This window comes from Vombatus ursinus, unplaced genomic scaffold, assembly GCF_900497805.2.
Source record: "Vombatus ursinus unplaced genomic scaffold, bare-nosed wombat genome assembly UNPS02014791.1, whole genome shotgun sequence".
In the NCBI taxonomy this organism is placed as follows: domain Eukaryota; kingdom Metazoa; phylum Chordata; class Mammalia; order Diprotodontia; family Vombatidae; genus Vombatus; species Vombatus ursinus.
In genome coordinates, this window is record NW_020954569.1 from 18,209,186 (window position 1) to 18,231,641 (window position 22,456).

Sequence of the window (22,456 nt, forward strand, 5' to 3'; positions counted from 1 at the left end):
CTTTATCTCATCCAGGAATTTTTTCCTCAAGGTTTTGTTTTTGTTTTTGTTTTTTTTTTTTGGCTTTGATTGAAGATGTTTTGGAGTTATTCTCTTCTTCTATATTTGTGTCTTGAGTTTCCCTGATGCAATAATAGCTTTTTTTTTTGGTGAGTCAGTTGGGGTTAAGTGACTTGACCAGAGTCACACAGCTAGTGAGTATTATGTGTCTGAGGCCTGATTTGAACTCAGGTCCTCCTGACTCCAGGGCCGGTGTTCCATCCACTGCGCCACCTAGCTACCTCCTCCATAATAGTGTTTAATAGTGGCATTCTTTTGTTTGTTTGTTCATTCTTCCAACTGATTTCCTTACTTTGAACTTGCTATTAGATTCAGTTCTGACCTTCTTTTGGAGGCAAGGCCTGAGCTGATTCTGTCACTGCTTCCTTGGAGAAATGAGTCTTAGAACATTTCAGAGAAAACTCAGGCTAGGGACTTGGAAGCTTTCTGAGCTCCCAAAGTGGTCTGACCCAGGGGAAAATCTGATTGTGCTCCAGGTCTGAGCTCTGACTGTTCTTGATCTCGGTTTGGGTCTGAACCACACTAGATTGCTATTTGACTCAGCCACTGTTGGCTAGTTCAAAGGGTTTACTGGTTCTGAGTCACAGAACTGACAGTGTCCCTTTGTTCTGGGATTCCTAAACTGATTGTTTCTCTTCAGGCTTCAGTTGGAAGTGAGACTTTGTTTGGCTTCTGGGATCAGTCACAGTGCTTCTGTTTGCTTCTAAACTTGCTCATCTCAGCCTAGGACGTGTAGCCCCTCTCCACACTGGAACACCACCATTGGGCATAGGTCACCTTCCACAGTGCACACTGGATCTATGACCTATAATTGAGTAGCGAATGACAAACCTACTTTATTGTACTTGTTCCTGTATCCTATGTTCCCTCTAAGGGACTTCCATTGCCCTAGTCCACAGACTCTCCCTGGATTCCTGAATTTTCCACCTACTGCTGCTCTTGACCAGATTCTATCAGAGAAGCCCATAGACCTCTCTGTGGCTGACTCCCTGTGCTGACCTAGGCTGGAAAAATGACTCACTGTGACATTTTCATGTATTTCCTCATGAAGATTTGGTTGGTGCATTTTCTAGGTCTGAGTGGAAGAGTTTTGAAGGGGAGCTCCCTGTGCTGCTCCCTGCTACTCCACCATCTTGGTTCTGCTCTAAGTTACTGGATTTTAATAGTGGTTTTTAAATGATGAGAGTTTTTTTTTTTTTTTAGAAAAACTTGTAAAGACTGGTTTACAATTAAAGATTAGCTTTATTTAGAAAAGTAAAGGTACAAAAGTGTTTCTTCACAACACAATGCTAAAATAATCTGTATTTTAAGTTATTGTGACTTGTTTTTCATGTATTCTAAACAAACTCTAATGGCATTTTTTATACAGATATATTGCTTACAATTAGTCTAAGTAATAATAGACTATTTCTCATCCCTTGACCTTTGTAGCAGAATAATAAGAGAGATCAGTACTGTAGAAATTACAGTGGTAATAATTATTCCCCAGGTCACAATGATCTTCCTCTACTATGAGCTACTTTCTTGAGGAATTATTATCCATAGACCCATTAGCATTGACCCCACTCTGATCTGTGGTGTTAATTATTACTTTATGTATATGCAAATTTTATTTCCTCAAGTCTACTGTTAACTTTTTTCAGGGTAAAGACTATGTCTTGTGCTTATTTTTGTCCTTTACAGACCTTAGTGTAGTACCTTACACATAGTAGGTAATTTATCATCTTTATTAATAAAACACATCCTATCTGTATATGCTTATGTGCAAATGCATGTCCATACACACATAAACATATGAACACATACATGTTGTATATATGTGCATGTACAGATAAATAGATGGGTGTATAAAAATTTGTCAACAGCTAGAGAATTAGTACACTCAGTTGCTTGGCTAAGACATGTCTAAAGAAAAAGGCATAAGCAATTCTGCTCAATTTTGTCATTTATCTCATGGAAAAGTTTTGTAATATGTAAATTTATTGAAGACCCATTGCTTCTCATGTCAATGTTAATGTTATGCATAGATGTGATAATAGGGTCTCAGGCATCTTATTATAACACTAGAGTTATTATAACCACCAGAGTCAAACAATAGCATGTAAAAGCCAAAGTTATTCTGACACGTCTAGCAATGTGCAGAAAATTGAGACAATTGTTCAGAAAATAAATGCCTTGGCCTGAATTTCCCAAATGATTAAGTTAAAATATTCTACTGAATTAAATTACAGAAATAATTTTAATAACTTTCTATTTCTGCGTATATGGAAACTAATTTAAAGAAAGACAATATTGTATCATGGAAAAAGTGCTGCCTTGGAGGACCTGGATTCTAGTCATACTTCCTCCAAATTAATTTTGTGTCTTATCTTGTGTGAGTCATTTCCTTTGTCAAGGCCTCAGTTTGTTCATCAGAGAAATGAGGAAATGAAGGAATTGGAAAGGAGGTCTCTAAGAGCCCTTTCTACTCTACTTTTTGTTAGTTATATATTTTATATTAAATGATGATGATTATTATTTGTATACATATCTAGAATCATCAGAGCATGCAGGAAGCTAGTTACTTTACTCCTTTCCTTTCCAAATGTCCTTACCTTACTGATGCACAAGAATGAAAGTATCTATTTAGATGAGAAAAGATAATGACACCTGGTCTCTACTGGGAAAAGTTGGGATAGTGTTATTTTTGGGACTGTGGATCCCCTCAAGTATCAATCTTAAGTGCTCAATCCATTCTTGTTATATTTTGAATCATCAGTTTACAGTAAGAATACCTTCATGGAGCTTAATACTTTGTTTTTAACCTGCTTTTCTGTGGGATGAAAAATGCTCAACAAAAATTTTATTCCCCTGTCGAGATTTTGATAAGAAAAGTCAAAAAGAAATAGCTCACTGTAATTCATTTCTTACTTAATAAATGAAAAACATATTTTCTTTCTATTTTCTTCTCTCTTCTGAAATTTAAACTGTCATGCCAAAAGAGATTAATAGATAAAAATAGGGATTTTTTTTTCCCTACAAGATTACTTAGATTACCTATGATTTGAATTTGACAGTATCAGTTAAGGATAGAACGAGGTTCCTAGGAAACTGCAAAAATAAAAATTTTTTTAAAAAGCCACTGGCTTAAAAACAACTTGCTCTTGTTTAACAGGTACTAACTTTACTATATTAAGAATGTCTACAGTAACCATTGTGTCACAAATGTCATGTTTTGTAGACAACACAGCTGGAATTGAAACTAGAAGAAGTGGATACAGCCGCAGGCAGCAAGAGTTTTATTTTCTCCCTGTCGTGATTGAGGACAGCAGTTACCCTGTCCAGAGCAGCACAAACACAATGACTATTCGAGTTTGTAGATGTGATTCTGATGGTACCATCCTGTCTTGCAATGTGGAGGCAATTTTTCTACCTGTAGGACTCAGCACTGGTGCTTTGATTGCAATCTTACTTTGTATAGTTATTCTCTTAGGTAGGTTAATTTCACACTTTTTCTAATGTTTTTGTCTGTCCCCATATCTCCATTTCTGTCTTCTCCACTGCCTCTTCCTTTACCCACCTTGGCCACTTCAACCTATAGGTTACTTTAACTTTATGTTAGCTTTATAGAGAGAACTATTTGGAGCTAGTGTTTTCTTAGTGTGCATTAAATAACAGTGAGATCTATTACTTCTGTAAGGACACAGAGACATAAAAAAAGCATGAAACTGAAGTGTTAAACCTGTCCAACAGTAAATACTATCATTATTAAAGTTTCCAATGAGCAACTATCTCCACTGTTTTTGTTGTTTGTTTGTTTGTTTGCTTTATTCAATTATTTATTTATTTTTGAGATAGATTGTGTAATAGAAAGAACTCTGGGCTGGGAGTCAGAATATCTGGATTTAGGTCCCAAACTCTGATATTTATTATCTGTGAGAACTTGGGCAAGATAGTAGGTGTCGCAGTGGATAGAGCATGGGGCCTAGAGTCAGGAAGACCTGACTTCAAATCTAGACTCAGGCACATACCAGCTATTACCCTGGGCCTCTGTGCAGCATTTAGCCTCAATTTTTTCAACTGTAGAGTAGTAATAATAACAGCACCTACCTCATAGGGTTGTGGTGAGGATCAAATAAGATTATATTCATAAAAAGTGCTTAGCATAGTGCCTGACACATAGTAGGCACTTAATAGATATTTGTTCTTTTCCCCTTGCCCCAGCCTAAAATGAAAGGGTTGGACTAGATACCCACTGAGATTTCTTCCAGCACTAAATCTAAATCTATTATAATAAAATAAATACAGGTCCCTTTTAATAGTCTGGAGTAGAATGGCTTTGTTTTTTCTATCACAATGAAAGTGCTTAGGGGCAGCTAGGTGGCACAGCGGATAGAGCACAGGCCCTGGAGTCAGGAGGACCTGAGTTCAAATCTGGCCTCAGACCAAACACTTGACACTTACTAGCTGTGTGACCCTGGGCAAGTCACTTAACCCCAATTGACTAAAAATTAAAAAAAAAAAAGCAATGAAAGTACTTATAACATAAAATCACGCATACACACACACAATGTATCTTGAGTTCAGGTTCTAATTATACTTTTTTGGATGGATTCATGATCTTATCAGTGTGGATATACTCTCTCCACTGATACAGATTGTAGTCCCTCAATGACACTATAGCTAGGGAAATTTATGTCTATGACTGTTCATAAATTTTCCACTGGGATCTACTCAATATTCTGTAGGTCTAATCATTAAAGGCTGGGAAAATAAGAAATACCTAACCATATGCTTCTTCCAGAAAACTTCTTATATCCTAATCACAGTGAAAGTAAACAAAAAGAAAAGACTAGAATTAAGCTCTTTCCCCATCATTTGATCATTTTGATCTGTCAACCATCAGTAATTGCTAATACATTTCCCATCTTTCTCCCACAGAAAAAGCCAACCAAATCAAGTATTTATAAAGAGCCTACTGAGTATCAGGCACTGCCCTAAGCTCTGGAACAAAGCAACACAAACAATTTAGAAGAGGAAAGAGATTAGAATAAGTACTTCCTATTGTGGCTTTTAGACAATGAATGGTAGTTGGTTTCAGAAGTTTTTGTCCTTACTACTGCTAGGATGTTCATAGGACTTCTTTTCACTTGTTAATCTACCACCTGATTCAGAAAGTCTCTCTCTATGGTTAGGTTCAACTCCTAGAGGACTGCAACCTGAAATCTAACAACATACTATATTCTTCAGTGGAAGCAATTGGTATGCTACAGTGAAAACAATATTCAGTCCCCCTCCAAATTTAACCTGTAACACCTCTCTTCATTTCAATTTAAAGAAAGTCTTTTAAAATACCTTGTTTCCCTTCCTACAAGCAAGTACGGTAAGGGATCTCTGTGCCTTGTCATGAAGAATGAATGGCATTTTAGCTTTGATGACATGTATGTAAATCTGATCCATCCCTTTCCGTTTAACTTCAGCAAAACTGCGTGGTTGTTTTGTTCTTGTGCTGATAATGCACAGCCATCATCATTGCTCAGGCAAATCCCCAAAACGCTTAGAAATAAATTCACACTGAATGGAAGACCAGCTTTTTTTGTTTTTGTTTTTGTTCTTGTTTCCCTCCCTAAACAGTCTGTTCTCTTCATTTTGGGGCCATGTTTTTATCAGTGTGTGTGTGTGTGTGTGTGTGTGTGTGTGTATACAGATATATATATAATTTGGTAGAAAGTATCTTGTCCGGCACATATATTCCTACCTTATTCAAGGAAGCATTTTTTTTAAACAAGAAACAGAGCTAAAAATTAGAAAGGGTGATAACTAACTAATTAGGAAATAGAGTGTGTTCCCCGAAGCCCCAGTTTTATGACATTATTGTAGCTTTACCATTCTTAACACTAGGTGGGGCTCTGCTCCAAATTTTCAAATAGCCGGGATGCAAACCATAGGAACTTGCTCTCAATATGGCAGAACACACAGTGTGAACCAAACATTTCAATATCAAAGTGAATGCAGTTCCTGAGTTTGGAGGCAGTGGTGATCAGGGTGTGATTAGTCAGGAGACTATTTATAAAGACATCAAACCTTTTAAGGGTGGTAGACTTTTATGCGAACTATTTGCATTTGAAAGAGTCACACTCAGACAATATGGACAGAGTCAATGAATTCGCCTTTTGGGCCTGGGCCTGGAGAGACTGAAATGGTTAAACTCTGAAGGTGGTCAAGAAAAGACCCAGCTAGGGAAGAAGAATTTACTTCCTATAGTTCACCATTTCCCTATGCCCGTTAAACAATACAATAAGTGGGAAGTAGGTGGGCAGTGTTCTTTCCTTCTTGCTACCCCTCTAGCAATGGTGTCTTGAAGCAGAAGAACATGGCACAGTCCAGTGGAATGGGATCCAGCTACTTAGTTTAAAATAGCTAATCCAGCACATAGAGTAAGGATTTTTCTTTGGAGATGGCAGGCTCTAGAGTCCTGATGGTGCCTGGGTTTGGGTTTTGAATCTTTCTGAAGTGAATAATTGAATCTTAGCCCAGTATTTCAGCTGAGCTCCAAACTGGAGATGGTTTAGAATACAGCAAAACATTGGACTGAAGATGCCTAAATCAGCTTGAATCTGTGGTTTTACTTTCTGAGAGGAATCTAATCTATGAATGCAAGATGGAAAGGTAGCCTAAAAAGATGACTATCCAAGGTGCAAAGTACTCTGGGAAACTGTACTCCTAATACTATGGCTTACAAGTGCCCACCGATACTTTTGTCTTTGATAGTCAGCCCCAGAAAACAATTAGCTTGAAACCAAGGCATTTGCTGAAATGTACAAATAATCTCTTCCAGAGACTTGGGACTCACTATCCCATAAGTGCCTCTGTTACCATTTGGACCCCCTGTCCCACTAATGTCTCTTCATACTCATATCATATCAGTTTGTATCATAGAGTTGGGAGGAACCTCAGAGGTCTAAGTGACTTGACAAAGATCGTATTGGTATTAGTAGCAAAGTTTGAACCCAAATCCTGAAACTCCAACGTTAGTCCCTTTTCTACTGGATACAGTCTTCCTAAACCTGTTCCTCTGATGGTTCAATGTCTCTTTGTAGTCAGCATGCCAGCTTTCCCCTTTAGCTTGTCCTTTAGCAGGGCATATGACACTGATCTTGACTGTAGCCTCAACATCTTCACCTTTGAGTTCAGATGAAATCCTGGCCTAAATTACTACTGTGGGCTCCTATAACTACTAGGTTAATAGGTCCTGCTAGGGCAGGACCCATGCCCTAGTGGCAGTAGGGGTCTTAGCTAGGAATTTCCTTCTCGCCTCCTCTTTTTCGTTTTTACTCTCTCTAAATGCTGCAAGGGAACAGAAGAACATCCTCCATAGGTAACTTTCTACTTGACTGTCCATTTTTTAAAAAACTTTTTAAAGATTTTGGTATTTAGTCTCTTTACACCAAAGAGCAAATCCCTTGTCTCCTTCAATTCTCAGCTTGACTCTTTCTTTGAAAATAAGTCAGTCAAAGTCTGATGAAAGGGATGTACCTTTATATCTCACTGTGTCCTTTCCTAGGGTGTCCTGGAACCAGCTAGAACTGAATTAGGAGAACTGATTGTTAGATTTTTGGTATGAGCCATTACAACACAAATCACAAATCCTACAAATCAGAGCTTGAATTATTGTTTTGCTTATTATCTAAACTTAAGAAAATGATAACAAAAATGTTAACAAAGATTAATATTAAAGTGTATCATATATATGTGTGTGTGTGTGTGTGTGTGTGTGTGTGTATTCTAGAGAGTGGATTATTAAAACTTTACCAGCACACCTCTGATTAATTGACCCTAACATCCTTTTATTTTATAAAATAGACCTGAGGACTCAGATGATCTTCATTCCTTCATTCCCTCTCAACTCCCACCCCAAACCCCCACCTCACCCCTAAGCAATTGGCTCAAATTACTCCCTTCCAAAGTGTGGGCATATTTAATGTTGCCCTATCTGCTGGAAAACTATGGTTCTCTTAGAAACGTTATTGTGTTCCTGGGTGAAAATTATCTGAGTAGTCTAAACTAAAGTGCTCATTCTAGCTCTACAGTTTTAGGTATATAACTGAATTAGTAATCAAGTACCTATTTCATTTAAAAAATTTATCACAAAAACTTTACTGGAATCTTAAACTGAAACATTTCATGCTTCTGATAAGTACTATCATACTAGGTACCTGCAAGTTAGAGGCATCAATGTAAGGTATTCAGAGAAAATGAGGACTAAATATTTGAATAAGAAAATAAATAGTCGACTGGCTAGTTACAGAGACTTTACTTTGTAGGATAATAATAGTGGTCTTTTAAAGAAACTGGGTTTCATTTAGCTTTCACCTGAAGGATTGTATTGACATTTCAGCCAAGAGTTGAACTTTCTTGCCAGTTTCACAATGCAATTCTCCTCTCGTTTCAGCCATTGTTGTGCTGTATGTCGCCCTGCGAAGGCAGAAGAAAAAAGACACCCTGATGACCTCTAAAGAAGACATCAGAGACAATGTGATCCATTATGATGATGAAGGAGGTGGGGAAGAGGACACTCAGGCTTTCGACATTGGTGCCCTGAGAAATCCAAAAGTGATTGAAGAGAACAAAATACGCAGGGATATAAAACCAGACACTCTCTGTTTACCTCGTCAGAGACCACCAGTGGAAGATAACACTGACATAAGAGATTTCATTAATCAAAGGCTACAGGAAAATGATGTGGATCCCACGGCACCCCCTTATGATTCATTGGCAACGTATGCCTATGAAGGCGATGGATCTGTAGCAGAGTCCCTCAGCTCCATAGACTCGCGCACTACAGAAGCAGACCAGGATTATGACTACCTGACTGACTGGGGACCACGCTTTAAAGTCTTGGCAGACATGTTTGGAGAAGAAGAAAGTTATAACTCTGACAAAGTCACCTAGGAGGCAGGGTTAACATTGAACCAAGAGGAAAAATTTAAAAGAAACTACAAATGGGGGTGGGTGGGTGGGGAACAGACACAACACCCAAACTTTATAGGACAAGATTACTTTGTTTACTTGGTTTCCAGCAAGTTACTATATTTATCATACTGTCAGTTTGGGTTGATTCTGCAAACAGAAGATAAATCCTATAATATGTCCTCTTCCCCCCTTTTACCTTTTTTGTTTTGTTTTGTTTTGTACTTTGGAAGCACTGAGATGAGCTCAGGCCTATTAGCTACAATTAAATGACATGACAACCTAGAAAGAAGATAGCTTTCTGGCATCAAGGTGGAAGAGTGGTAGATTTTTTTCTTAATTCCACTAAAGTGCCTATTGAAACTCTTATCTTTTAAAGTGGTATACAGTAACCTCTATTGAGAAGGTGATAAGGATTCAGAAATAAAGAGGACATAGAACAAAGACACTGACTTCATGTCAAGGAGAAATAGTGACATGTTGACTTCTAATTACTTTGGGAATAAAAAAAGAAGAATTTCTGGAATACATCTATTTATAATTCAAAGGTTTTTTTTCTCTAAAAAAAAATTGTATGCCAAAATATCACATTTGTTCTCCCCACGTTTGAAATAAATTGAAATAAACATGCTAGTATGAAATTCAATATGTAAAAGTTCCCAATTTTTAGAGAATGCTTGATTTTAACATTAGTTAATATTAAGTTGTCTGTTAAAATGTTACCTCCTTTTCCAAAATAAAAGAACAACAAAGGAAATAGTTTTCTTGCAGGCCTTAGGCTATTTACTTCTCTTTAAATCAACACTGACCTAAATAAACAAATAAGCAAATAAATTATCAATACTGGATTTTGGTAAGGTTCATTTATTTTAATATTGGGAAAGCAACAAATAATTCCTTATCAACTTTATCCAAGATAAAATTCTGGGAGCCTCCTTCTGTGGGGCTATCTGAAAAAAAAAATCAGTTAATTTAGTTATATATTAGCCTAAAGATAGGAAAATTGAATATCTGACCTCCTTCCAACCCTAGGATCCAATCAAGGTCCCAATTTTTGTGAATTATGAATACCTCAAGTGGTTGCATGTATTTGAATTCATACTATTTGAACTTAGAAGTATGTAAAAGATGGCCATTGGTTCCACCTGAATAGAAATATACAGTATGAATTTAAATAATGTGTCCACTTTAGGAGATTCATTAGTCACACTAATGAGTACTAGGTGAAATGGATCTCTAGGACAAGCAAAAATGGGAAACTCTCATAATTCCATTTGAACTTATGCTGATATTAACTATGATATCCATTTTCCCTTACTTTTAAGTGCATGCTGATACTCCTTAAGTACTAATACTTAAGCATTTTCTTTTTTTTTTTTTGTACTTTTACCCTCAGTACCTGGAACAGTCTCTGGCATGGAGTAGGTATTTAATAGTTACAACTAATGTCCTCCATGGTCAGCGAGGTTGTGCAGTGGATAGAGCACTGGGCTTGGAATCAGAAAGACTCATTTTCCTGAGTTAAAATCTGGTCTCAGACACTTTACTGTGTGACCCTGGGCAAGTCATTTAACCTTGTTTGTCTTGGTTTCCTCATCTGTAAAATGAGATGGAGAAGGAAATGGAAAACCATTCTAGTCCCTTTGCCAAGTAAACCCTAAATGGGGTCATGAAAAGTAAAACACAACTGAACAACAACGACAAAAATAATCTTATCCACATGGTCAGGAGAAAGGAGACAAATAGACTGAAGAGAGGTTTGGACTTTAAGCATGAAGATTAGCATTTTATGTACTCACAGCAGTGATTAAAATACTTGTGACTAATGAAGATTCACACTAAATGAGAATGTGGTTCATATCTGTGTGTAAGGTTTCTGAATATTTGGAATCTTAAGTAGTATTTTAGGTAGGGTAAACAAGAGAGACTACTGAAGAAAATATCACAACTGTTAAGAAAAATTACATACTGTCATGATGAAAACATTATAGGTTAATAATTCATGAGACTTTTTAGCCATATTTTTGCACCAAGGAATTAATTATATCAACAAGATAATGTTCAAATATGAATGTTAGCATTAAAATACCATATAAGGGAATAACTCAAATTTGTCACTAATTATTATTGTTGTATGGTTATATAACAAAGAAAATAACTCTACCTTTTAAAGCAAATTCTCAAAGAAAATTGTTTACATTTCCAACCTAAATAAGTGCCTAAAATTGAGCAGTAAACACATAATTATTTGTCAAAAGATGGTTTTAAATTTCCTAGTGAAGAACCTTTCTCAAAAGAATCCCATCATTGGGGCACTTGCTACTATGGGTAGAATAATGGGATTGGGTTTAGTGGTTTGAGATATTTGCTATTGACAATTCTTCCTACTGGGTATGCAGGGTTCATGTATGTGCATGTGTGTGCACATGTGTATACATGTTTGTATACATGTATGTATACATGCATGCATGTGTGTATACTCATATGGCTTCAGGAAGAAAGTATAGAAGATGGCTCTGTTGAGGATTTGGAATAAAGGATGGATAAGAGTCAATAAAATTTACATTAGTGTCCACAAAATATTAAAGCATAAAAGAAGGTCTGCAATGTGTGGAGCTGATCCACTGTGGAGGACTTATGGGAGGATGTTTCTATCTTCAAAACATCTTTTATATGTGTTCCTTTTTTTTTCTCATTCATATAGCCCTTACACTGGTGTAGGTACTAATCATTTCATACTTGGGCTATTATAATATCTTTATGGTTAGTCTCCCTACTTTGTGTCTCTCCCCATTATAGTCTTTCCTCCACATAGCTGCCAAAGTGACCTTCCTAAAGTGCAGCTCTAACCATGTTCCTGATTTATTCCAGAATTATGTATGAAATCCTCTATTTACATTTAAAAGCACTTGACACCCTGGCTCCTTCCTACCTTTCTAGGTTTCATACTCTTCCATGTACTCTATAATCTTGCTACTTTGGCCTTCTGGTTGTTCCTTTCACTCAACAGCCCATCTCCTGCCTATACTTCTTTTCACTGTTTGTCCCCTGTCACCTCATTCCTGAAAGATTCACCCTTCTTACCTCTGTTTTCTGACTCCCCTGATTTTCTTCAAGACTCAGCTCAAATCCTGCCTTTAGTAAGATGCCTTTCCCATTCTCCCTCTTCTGACTCCCAGTGCCTTTCCTCTGAGATTACTTCCTATTTACAGTATATATATCTTGTATGCATGTAATTGTTTGCATGTTGTATTCCCCCCCATTAATGTTAGCGCCTTCTAGCAGTGACTCAGTGATTTTTTGTTTGTTTGTTTCTTTTAGTTTGTTTTATTTTCTTTGTGTTCTCTGTGGCCCACAGAAAGAGCTTAATGGTTACTTGTCATTTAATCAATTGATTAAGTAAGCAGGTATGTATCACATAGGATAAGAAGGTCTTATACTTTCTTTTTTTGAGTATTTAATAAAAGTATTTATTTTTAGTTTTCGACATTTACTTCCACAAAATTTTGAGTTCCAAATTTTCACCCCATCTCACCCCTTCTCCCACCCTGAGATGGCTTGCATTCTGAATACCCTGAGGTCTTATACTTTCAAATCATAAAATGTGAGGAGTGGTTAAAAAAGTTAGGTAGAAGTAGTTAGATAGAAGTTAGATAGACATAATTTTTTTCCTGATCTATAAAAGAAAGAATTAATCTATGATTTCTAAGGTCACTCCCATTTTTGTTACTCTGTGATACTATGAAGGGTCCAAAACAGAGTTTATGGTAAAAATGGTCATGTATATTTTTCTTCTAAAATTTTTATTTTATTTTGTTATTAATTAATTTAATATTATTAATATTAATTTTTTTCTATTAAGCATTTATTTTCTCTCTCTTCCAAATATACATAGTCAAGCAAAACAAATCCCTACATTGATCTATGCATCATTCTACATCTTGAGTCTGTTCCATTTCTCAGGAAGTAGTTAGCATGCTCCATTATTGGTCCTCTGGGATTGTGGTTGGTCATTACATTTATTATAATTATTAAGTCTTTCCCATGCATAGCTGTGGAATTTGAATCAGAGCTACTGAATCCATAAGTCACTGGATCCTTCTTTACTACATGCAGGCCTAGTTTAAGAAGGACTATGTACAAAGCAAGTATGTTTCATCTATACTGTATTCCTAGTATCTCTGACCTCATAAACTTTCCATTTATTTTTCATATTCTGAAGTAGGGAATGTGTAAATATCAAATATGTGGGAAGTGGACCCAGTTGTACTCTATCAGAAAACTTTCATTTATATCTTTTATTAGAACTACTTCATTGACAGTTGTCAATTGACAGCTGTTGTGGCAGATGGTAAGGGGGCAATGGTATAGAGGAACAGCCTTATTCAATGAAAATACTATTAGATTTGGAGTTAGAGGAAATGGCCTCATCTCCTAGCTATTTAACACCTGTGTGACTTTTCTCAAATTATTTAAACTTTCTGTGCCTCAGTTCCTTCACCTGTAAAATGATAGGCTTTGATTAGGTGACTCCCAAAGTCTTTCATAGCTCTAAATTTATGAATTCTGTGATTTTGTAAATGCAATTTGGGAAACAGCTACTTTTATTCAAAGTTTAACAGGTGAATAAAGATGACAATCTTTGTAGAATATATTTAATTAGGCCTCAGATATGCTAACTTGCTCCTGAACCAGAATTACATGATTCATAATCTATATCTGAATGAAAATGGAAAAAAAAATGTACCTGAAGATATGCTCTACACAGTATACAGATATACATTTGAAATATCAATTTTCACACAAGGTCTATATTAATGAACTTTCTACCACCCTTGAACAAGTTCCCTAACCTTCTTAAGTCTTTTATTTTCACTCCACATCAATTAGCCATTGTCACAGTGGTGTCTTTGACCTCATCATCAGTTGAAATGTTTCATACTTCAGGTCTTTAAAAATCCCAATTCTAATCACAATCTTTAAATCTTGCCTGTTTTTCATCTTCATTGTGATCAGTGTTCATAGGAATTCACCCTAATTATTCTGCTGAGAGATTAGCTTTCCTCCTTCCCCATCCAGGAGCTCATGGCTAGAACTTCCAAAGAAACATTGTCACCTTCATAAGTACTTTCCTTCCTTCAGTCTTCTATTATCCCTTCTTTGCATATCTCCAACCTAGTACTATTTCTTTTCTTTTCCTATGTTGAATATTTTTAGAGAAAGACCCTGAAACATGTTGAAGAATGAGGTCCAAACAAATTCTAATCTAATTCATATCCTTGGTGATGCTCTGCAATTCTTTTATTCAAAATAATTTTGTAATTTATTTTATTCTAGCTGCACTCCTTCCCACCACCCTTACATTTCCTAAGGAAGTAGTATCATAGTTTCAGAGCTGGACAGGTCCTTGTAGGCCATTGAGTCTAAGTCCCTCATTTTATTGTTGCAGAAACAAAGACCTAGGAAGGTTAATTGATGTGACGAAGGTCACGCAGGTTGGAATCAGGATTTGAACCCAGGTCCTCTAACGCTAAAGATAATTTTCTTTCCACTGTACCCTACAGTCTTCGTATGGTAACTATCACATTTATTTTCTAGTCTCTCCAAGCCCCCAATACCACCCTTCTTCTTTGCCCTCTCAGAAAAAGATTATCCTTTATGAAAGATACCATGGTTATATAAATCAGCTCCTTCAAAAAAGATGTTTTCATCTACTTTAAGTGAATGGGGATACAATTGGGGAAAGGGGAGAAGAGAACTTTTTTGGAATATATCATTCTGTAAGGAATGATATAGACAACCTGAGTAAAGAAGAAGGTTCATAAAGCAGTTACTAGGGCTGAGGTTATTCATCCTCACTTTTCAGTGGTTAAAATAAGCTTTATTGCATGACTTTTCTCCAATAACACTCGCCAGTTTGAGAACAAGGGCAGGGTAAATAAAACACATGGGAGCAAGTTGGGAAGAGATACCTAGATATGAGGATGTCAGCAACTGTGAGTGGCCAAATGGCCAAATGGCCAAATGGTCTATTTTATCAGTTATTAAAACAGGTGCTATTAAAGCAGTGGGTGGTAGAGGTCAAGGCTGAATGATGAGATAAGGGAAGAAAAATGGAAGAGATGGAATGGGAATAAAGAAGTGAGTCAGGGTATTGCAGATCATAATGAGGACAAAGGGCAAGTTTAATTAGAATGAATCAATGATAAAGGGAGAAGTTTTGATTTAGGAATAGAATTTGAAAGTTTCGTTTCTTGGATTTGGTGCAGTTCTCTGAGATGGTATCAAGGTATTATCATGCAATTATCACAGAAATAGAGCTATAAAAGAAATCACTTTAAGTGAGGGGGATAAGGAATGGTTTGTTCAAGATGATACAGACATTGTAAGTAGAATTCCTTTAAGACCCTAAATGCCTTAGGTGGACTGCTGGCAACTGTCATTAACTCAGGCATTGGAATGGTATAAATGAACGATTGACTCAGCAAAAGCACAAATATAAAAGAGCAGCTTTATTTAGCTTGTAAGAATATAGTTTTCCAATATGAGCCACAAATACATGATCAGACCTAGTAATAATTGCAGTCAGTATAAGGCCTCCCCGTGCCTCTTTCTGTCCCCCAGAGTCAGGCTTGTCCCAAGTTGCCATTAGAGCAGCCTTCTTGAGGTGAGAGTCTGGACAGGTTTGAAGAGCATTGAACTCTCTCCCTGTGATTGATTTTACCCCAAGATGTCCTATGTTGCATCAACCCAGGAGTTGCAATTGTCAAAATAGCCCCAACATAACTTGAGGCATGTCTTTTTCCTCCCCTAATTTAAAACCTTGTTGTTGGTTTTTTTGTTTGTTTGTTTCTGGACTTCCATTTTTCACTTAGCCCCCTTTCTCCATTTTCAGCTTTGTTTTCTTGTTCAAACCTAATTAAATTCTTACTATACTTACTGCCCTAGGGGTCCTTCCTCAGTCTAAATCAATGTATTAGCTAAAAGGTCTTAGTTGGAGTTATAGCAAGGTATTGCCAAAGTCCTCTGTACCAAGAATGGGAATAGGTGGTATAAGATGTAGAGAAATCCTGCTCAAAGTTCTACAATTAATCCCAAATCAGGGTTCAATTTCAATCTGTCACTTTGTATGCCATCTATATACTCTGTCCCTAGCCAACCTCTCCAGGCTTATTTCCTACATCTATCTGCTTTCTACTCTACATTGTAACAGTACTCATTGAGTACCTTCTCAACAAACATTTATTAAGTGCTTATTAAGTGCTAAATACTGGGGATATAAATTAAGTTTAAAAAAAAGACTATCTTTAAGGAGCTCAAATTCTATACAATTCGAATTACATTGTAATTCAATGTAAATTGCTAGATTCGTACAAGCTATATAGAGAGTATATAAGAGATTATCTCAGAGAGGTAGGCTCTAGCAGGTGGGAGGAATGGAAAAGGCTTTATGTAGGAGGGACATTTAAGCTCAATCTTGAAGGAAGTCAAAAAAATTAAAAAGTACAGGTGATTGAGGGAAATTAATCCAGGCCTTAGTGAGGAATAGCAAATAGGCCAGTGCAACTGGATTGTAGAGTGCATGGGGTGGAGTAAAGCGTAAAAATGCTAGAAAGGTCAGAAAAAGTCAAGTCATGAAGAGCTTCAAATGCCAAAGGGAGAACTTCCCTCATTTCCCAAACTTCACAACTTTTCTTACTCTGTTCTCCCTGGCTATAATGCCCCATAATGAAGTCCTACTAGACCTTCAAGATCCAACTCATATGTACCTCACTTCATTCTATTCAATTCCATTTAATATAAATATATTGTCTACTCTGTATGATGAAACACGGTCATCACCTGAAATAAAAATACAGATATATGATCTTTACTTCCAAAGAGTTCATTCTGTTAAACTAGAGAAAGACACTTGAGACATTCCAAGAGAAAGGGGTTACTTCCAGAGAGTGGGTCAAATACTTCATGGAGACAGTAGGAGCTGAGCTGGCCCTTGTGGTCAGGAGAATTTCAACAGGTAAGAGGATATGGGAAGAATCAATTCCGGGTATGGAGTGTGATAAAAATGAAACAGAGAAGGGAAATCAGGATAAGATTAGAGAATGGTCACCCATTTAGTTGACCTGAAATATCAAGTATGTAAAATGTCCGGAAAGGTGAGTCTGAGCTTATTTGTGTAAAGCTTATTTGTGTAAAGTAAAAATTTGTATGTAAGGCTAAAGAGTTTATATTTTATTTAAACAAGGTCTAGAAGCACTGAAAGTTTTTGAGGAAGGTTGTGTGAGATTAATAATATGCTTTGTCAATAACCGTGTTTTAGTCATTTTTGTATCTCCTAAAGTACCTAACATTATGTTTTGCATATGATAAACATTCAGCATTTTTTTGATAGATGAATGATTGAATACCTATTCTAAAGTTTTATAGTGAATAGTATACCATAGATCAGGGGTGAGGAACCTATGGCTTCAAGGCCACATGTGGCCTTCTAGGTCCTTGGGTGTTGACTTAGTTCAAGTTTTACGAACAAATCCTTTTATTAAGGGGATTTGTTCTGTGAAGTTTGTGTTCAGTCAAAGTGCCACACTTCAAGAGCGGCAGCAGGCTCCCCACCCCTGCTATAGATAGTGACACTAGTGGTCACTGATTACATTCATGAAACTCAATTTCTTTAATTGTAAAATGAGAGTCCCATAATCACAATTTATTCACTTTTAATAGCTTCCTTGGAAAATAGACAATTGATTTTTAAACAGTTGCTATTTTTTTGTTTTTGTTTCTGAATTTGAAAGATGTCTAACAAATATGATCCAATCAATAAATGACATAGTTGTCAACCAAGGATCAATGTTTTCCAAGAGTTAGTCAGCCAATAAACTCTTAATATTTCATAAATTGTGCTAAGGTTTGGGAATACAATACTTTTGACATCACCAAGTGAAAGAGCGCAGAAGAAAAGAGAAGGTCCAGAACAGAACTATATGGGACACCCACAAATATCAAGTACAATCTAGATAAAGATTCAGCAATGGCAACTAAGGAGTTGTGAGACAGGTAGGGGTAGAACCAGCAGGATATATAATGGCAGGAGGAGAGTAATGTCACAAAAATCTACAGAAGAGAGAATATCAAGAAGAAGAGGTTGGTCAACAGTGTCAAAGTCTGCAGAGAGTACAAGATGAGTGAAGTTTGAAAAAAGGCCATTATATTTTGCAATTAAGAGATCATTACTAACTTTGGGGGAAAAAACAAACATTTTTGATTGAAAGATGAGATTAGAAGTCAAATTGTATAAAACTAAAAAGACAGTGAGAGAAAAAGAAATGGAGGCAACTATTACAGATGGCCTTCTCAAGAAATTTAACCATAACAGGGAGAAAAGAATAGTTAGTGGGAGTAGATGGATTAAGTGAGTTTTCTTCCTTTTTTTTTTTTTTTGACAAGGGGGAGACAATGAATATGTGTGTAGTCAGTGGAGAAGATAGCTAGTAAATAAGGAGAGATTGAAGATAAATAAGACACTAGGTAATCTATCGGAGTGGACAGTGGGATTTACTTGTGCTAATTCAGGGGTTTACCTTGGCAAAGAAAAGGGCCACTTCATTATGTGAGGTAATGGGGGAGTACCTCTGTGACTTTTGAATGAAAAAAGAGGAAGTTATCAGCAAATGAACTAAGGTTTTAAAGTGAAATAGGAGGCAAAGTTCTTGGCTAAAACTTGGGAGTATGAGGAACTATGAGAAAATTAAAGAGGGGTAAAAAGCTTCAGAAAAGCCACTGTGATGAGTGGGAAAGTGAGTCAATTAGGGGAGTGTGAAAGGATTGCCTTGCTGTAGTGAGGGACTAGTTGAGATTATGTAATGTAAATTTGTAGTATATTCTTTAGTACATCTTAATAATTTTCTTTAGGTTTTTGTAATCAGCAGCATGTGAGTAGGAATGAAGATAGCACATGCAATCTGCTGGAAATATTCAAGGGCTTATCAGGGCAAAAATGGTGGTAGGATAAAGTGGAAAAGGATCAATGAGAAGCAAGAGGTGTAGAGTTCAAGTAGTTCACTAAAGGGTCCAAATAGGGAAAGGAGGACCCAGGTAGGGGTGAAGGCCTGGAAAAGAATTAATAGATTGAGGGATTGGGGGGTCTGATGAAGATAAAGAGCAGGGTTTGGGTCACAAGGCAGAAGGAAGAGAGCAATAACAACAGATTTTGGTCAGAAAAGTGAATTTCAAAGTTCATGAACATGAAACTAGAGCATTTGTTGGTGATGGTAATATCAAGTGTGTAAACATCTCTGTGTGCAGCTGTGGTAGGGCAGAGGAGAAAGGCATGAGAAATGTGCAAGTTAAGGGACTGGAAATATAAGGATATTTTATTAATTGATCATTTTTCTTTGAAATGACTGTTGAAGACATTTTCCTTATTGTGCAAGAAGATAATTAGATCATGTTGAAATATTGCTACTACTGGATTATAAATATCTTGAAAGTATGGATAATATTAAAATATTAAAATAATAATAATTATATAATTATTCCCTAACCTCAGGATAACTTTATAAAAAAATGTGGTAGTTTAAAATAGTGAACTTTATTGAAATCATTCTAAATAAAATAGATTAAAAGACAGTTGGGCAAATGATAGGTAACATGAAATCATTTACTAATCACCAAGTTTTAATTTTGTCATAGAAAATGTTATGTTTTTCCACTAGTGTTCACACACACACACACACATACACACTTACACACATACATTTAATGATCACTATTACCCTGGTAAACTCTTCTATTACAGATGTGACAACACAGTAAAATGTAGGCAAGGTGCTGGTGTTTTATAACTGTTATACAAAGACTATTGCTTAATAAAAGACAAGATATTATGTCCTAAGTTATTGTCTAGGAAATGGTACTTGCAGTGGAAAGGACCCAAAAGTCATTTCTCTGTTGCCTTAGACCAAATCACAAAACTGATTGAGCCAAATAAAGATGGAACAAAAACTCAGCCTTTTCTGCCTGAAATCTAAAATGAGAGCTTATGTAGAATTCCTTACGATCCTGCAACACTGGAAAGGTCAGATAAAATATAAAAAGCCTAGACTAAAGCTACATCCTCAGAAAGTATATTCTTAAAGACTGTCTACCAAACTAAAGGATGTGGACTTTGAAGTAATTGCTTTTAAAATTGAGATCCCAAAATACTTTGGATTAGAATGTTTAGCTAATTAAGGCAAACAACTTCAACATGTATATTCATTTTAATTACATTAGCTAACCACTATAGATGCCAGTGGCAAGTAGCAGTTGGTTTCTTGATTTCATGGGAATAATCTGATAGATCAACAAAGAGGTTAACTGTGAAACTCCCTCCCTTTCCACAAGACAATCCATTTAAAATATTCCCTGAAATGTATAAATTACAATAGTGTAAACCTCTTAAGAAACATAGAATTACATAATTTTTAGAGTTGGAAGGAATGCTAGGGAACAGTACTGCCTGTACTTGGATGCACTAGCTTGTTTCCTCCTTTAATTGAAAGAACTCATGGGCTTACTACAGGGTGTCAAAAAATCTTAGTTCATTTTCAATTTTTTTTTATACAGAAAGCTGCACTAAAATTTTGGGATACCTCTGCATATGGGATTACAGATTAAATGAGGCATAGCATCTAATAAAAGAAAAGCACATCAAATAGTGTCTTCAAGCTTAACTTATGTTTCAAAGAGAAAAGCGGGAGCAGCTAGGTGGCACAGTGGATAGAGTACCAGCCCTGGAATCAGGAAGACCTGAGTTCAAATCCAACCTCAGACACATGAAACTCACTAGCTGTGTGACCCTGGGCAAGTCACTTAATCCCAATTGCCTTAAAAAAAATTGGTAGATTTGGCTTCAGGAGACCTTGGCTATTGGTAGATCTGGCTTCAGGAGACCTTGGCTTATCTGTGTAACCCTGACCAAGTGATTAGAAACACTGAGGCACATCTAATTCTTCTGCATAGTAGTACTACATATCTCACAGGATTTTTTTAATGTTGAATTTGAGAAGTGATATAAGCTGTGAATTGATGGTGAAACACTATGTAAAGGTAATTCTTAACAGTATTAGCATCATATTTTTTTTTTGCAAGTTAATGTAGGGGGTTCAAAACCATATACACCATGTTGAACTCTTTTCATGATTTTTCTAAGGATGACGTATTTTGGCCTGATCTTTGGCAAAATTGAGAGGCAGGTGGAAAGTATCTTTGAAGTCTTCTGGATCATTCTTTTCAATCCCTCACTGTTTCCTCAATAAACTTTTTCTTTTTGTATTTGCATGGGTGTGCAAATATATACATACTGTTGAATAACACACTGCTCTTATATCCTCTTCCTGGCCTCTTTCTAAACTTGCTCTAATATGCCCCACAGTGTCAGAGAATCAACAAATTACTGAATTACAGAGTTGGAAGGAAATGTTATCTAGTCTATCCCATACCTATATGGGACTATCTTTTACAATGCACCCAAAAAGTGATCTTCTAGCCTCCTTCTGAAGGATGTCAGTAATGGAGAACCCTGAAGCTGATTCTGAGATTGCCCATGGCACTTTTTGGTAGTTCTAAATGTGAATTGTTTTGATTTTTCCCGTAATTTTAAGCAGAAAAGCCTTCCTCTTCAATTATATCTATTGCTCCCAGCAATGTAGATTTAATCCTGCTTCCACAGGACAGCATTTCAGATACTTATATGCATGTCTCTACTAAGTCCTCTCTTCCTCAGACTAAACATTTTAGGTTTCTTCAAAATCCTCCTATGATATGATCTTCAATCACTTCAGTTTGCTTCCAAAATTGAGCCAGGCAGAACTGAATAGAATGCTCCTAATCAGGACATCATATTTCTTAATGTATCCTAATATTTTGGGGGGTGGGAAGGGGATTGTCATAGTATATGGCACACACTTAGTGAGCTTGCAATGAACTCAAATTCTTAGATATCTCAAACTTGAGTCCAATTCTGCCTCTCTCTTCCTAGACTCTTCAAGTTGATTATTTGACCTGTGTAGGGCATTACATTCATCCCTATTCAATTTCATCTTATTTGATTTAGCCCAACATTCTAGCCTATCTAATATGAAATAAAATAAGCATTTATATGGTTTCCACTCTGTCAGGTGCTGTGCCAAGCTCTTTACAAATATTATCTCATTTGATCCTCACATCAACTTTATGAAATAGGTGCTATTATTGTCCTCATTTTTTATTTAAGGAAACTGTGGCAAACAGGAGTTAAATGATTTATCCAGGGTCATAGTTAATAAGTGTCAGAGGCTGGATTTGAATTCATCTTTCTGGCTCCAGGTCCAGTGTTCTATCCACTGCACTAACTAACTGCCTTAAGGATTATGACTTTGTTATTCCTACCTGCTTTTTGTCATGTACAATATATTTTCTTTCATCAAAG

The 22,456-nt window shown here is 36.4% G+C and overlaps 1 protein-coding gene across 2 annotated transcripts in view; it reads left to right on the top strand.

The window, feature by feature from the left end:
• Positions 1 to 8,991, top strand: part of CDH12 (cadherin 12) — a 390,052-nt gene extending 381,061 nt beyond the window's left edge. For both annotated transcript variants that reach the window (XM_027868906.1, XM_027868907.1), the window contains 2 exons: positions 3,281 to 3,532; positions 8,492 to 8,991. In XM_027868906.1, coding sequence (XP_027724707.1) covers positions 3,281 to 3,532; positions 8,492 to 8,991 — 752 coding nt within the window. The remainder of the gene's footprint in view (positions 1 to 3,280; positions 3,533 to 8,491) is intronic.
• Positions 8,992 to 22,456: the final 13,465 nt, after the last annotated feature.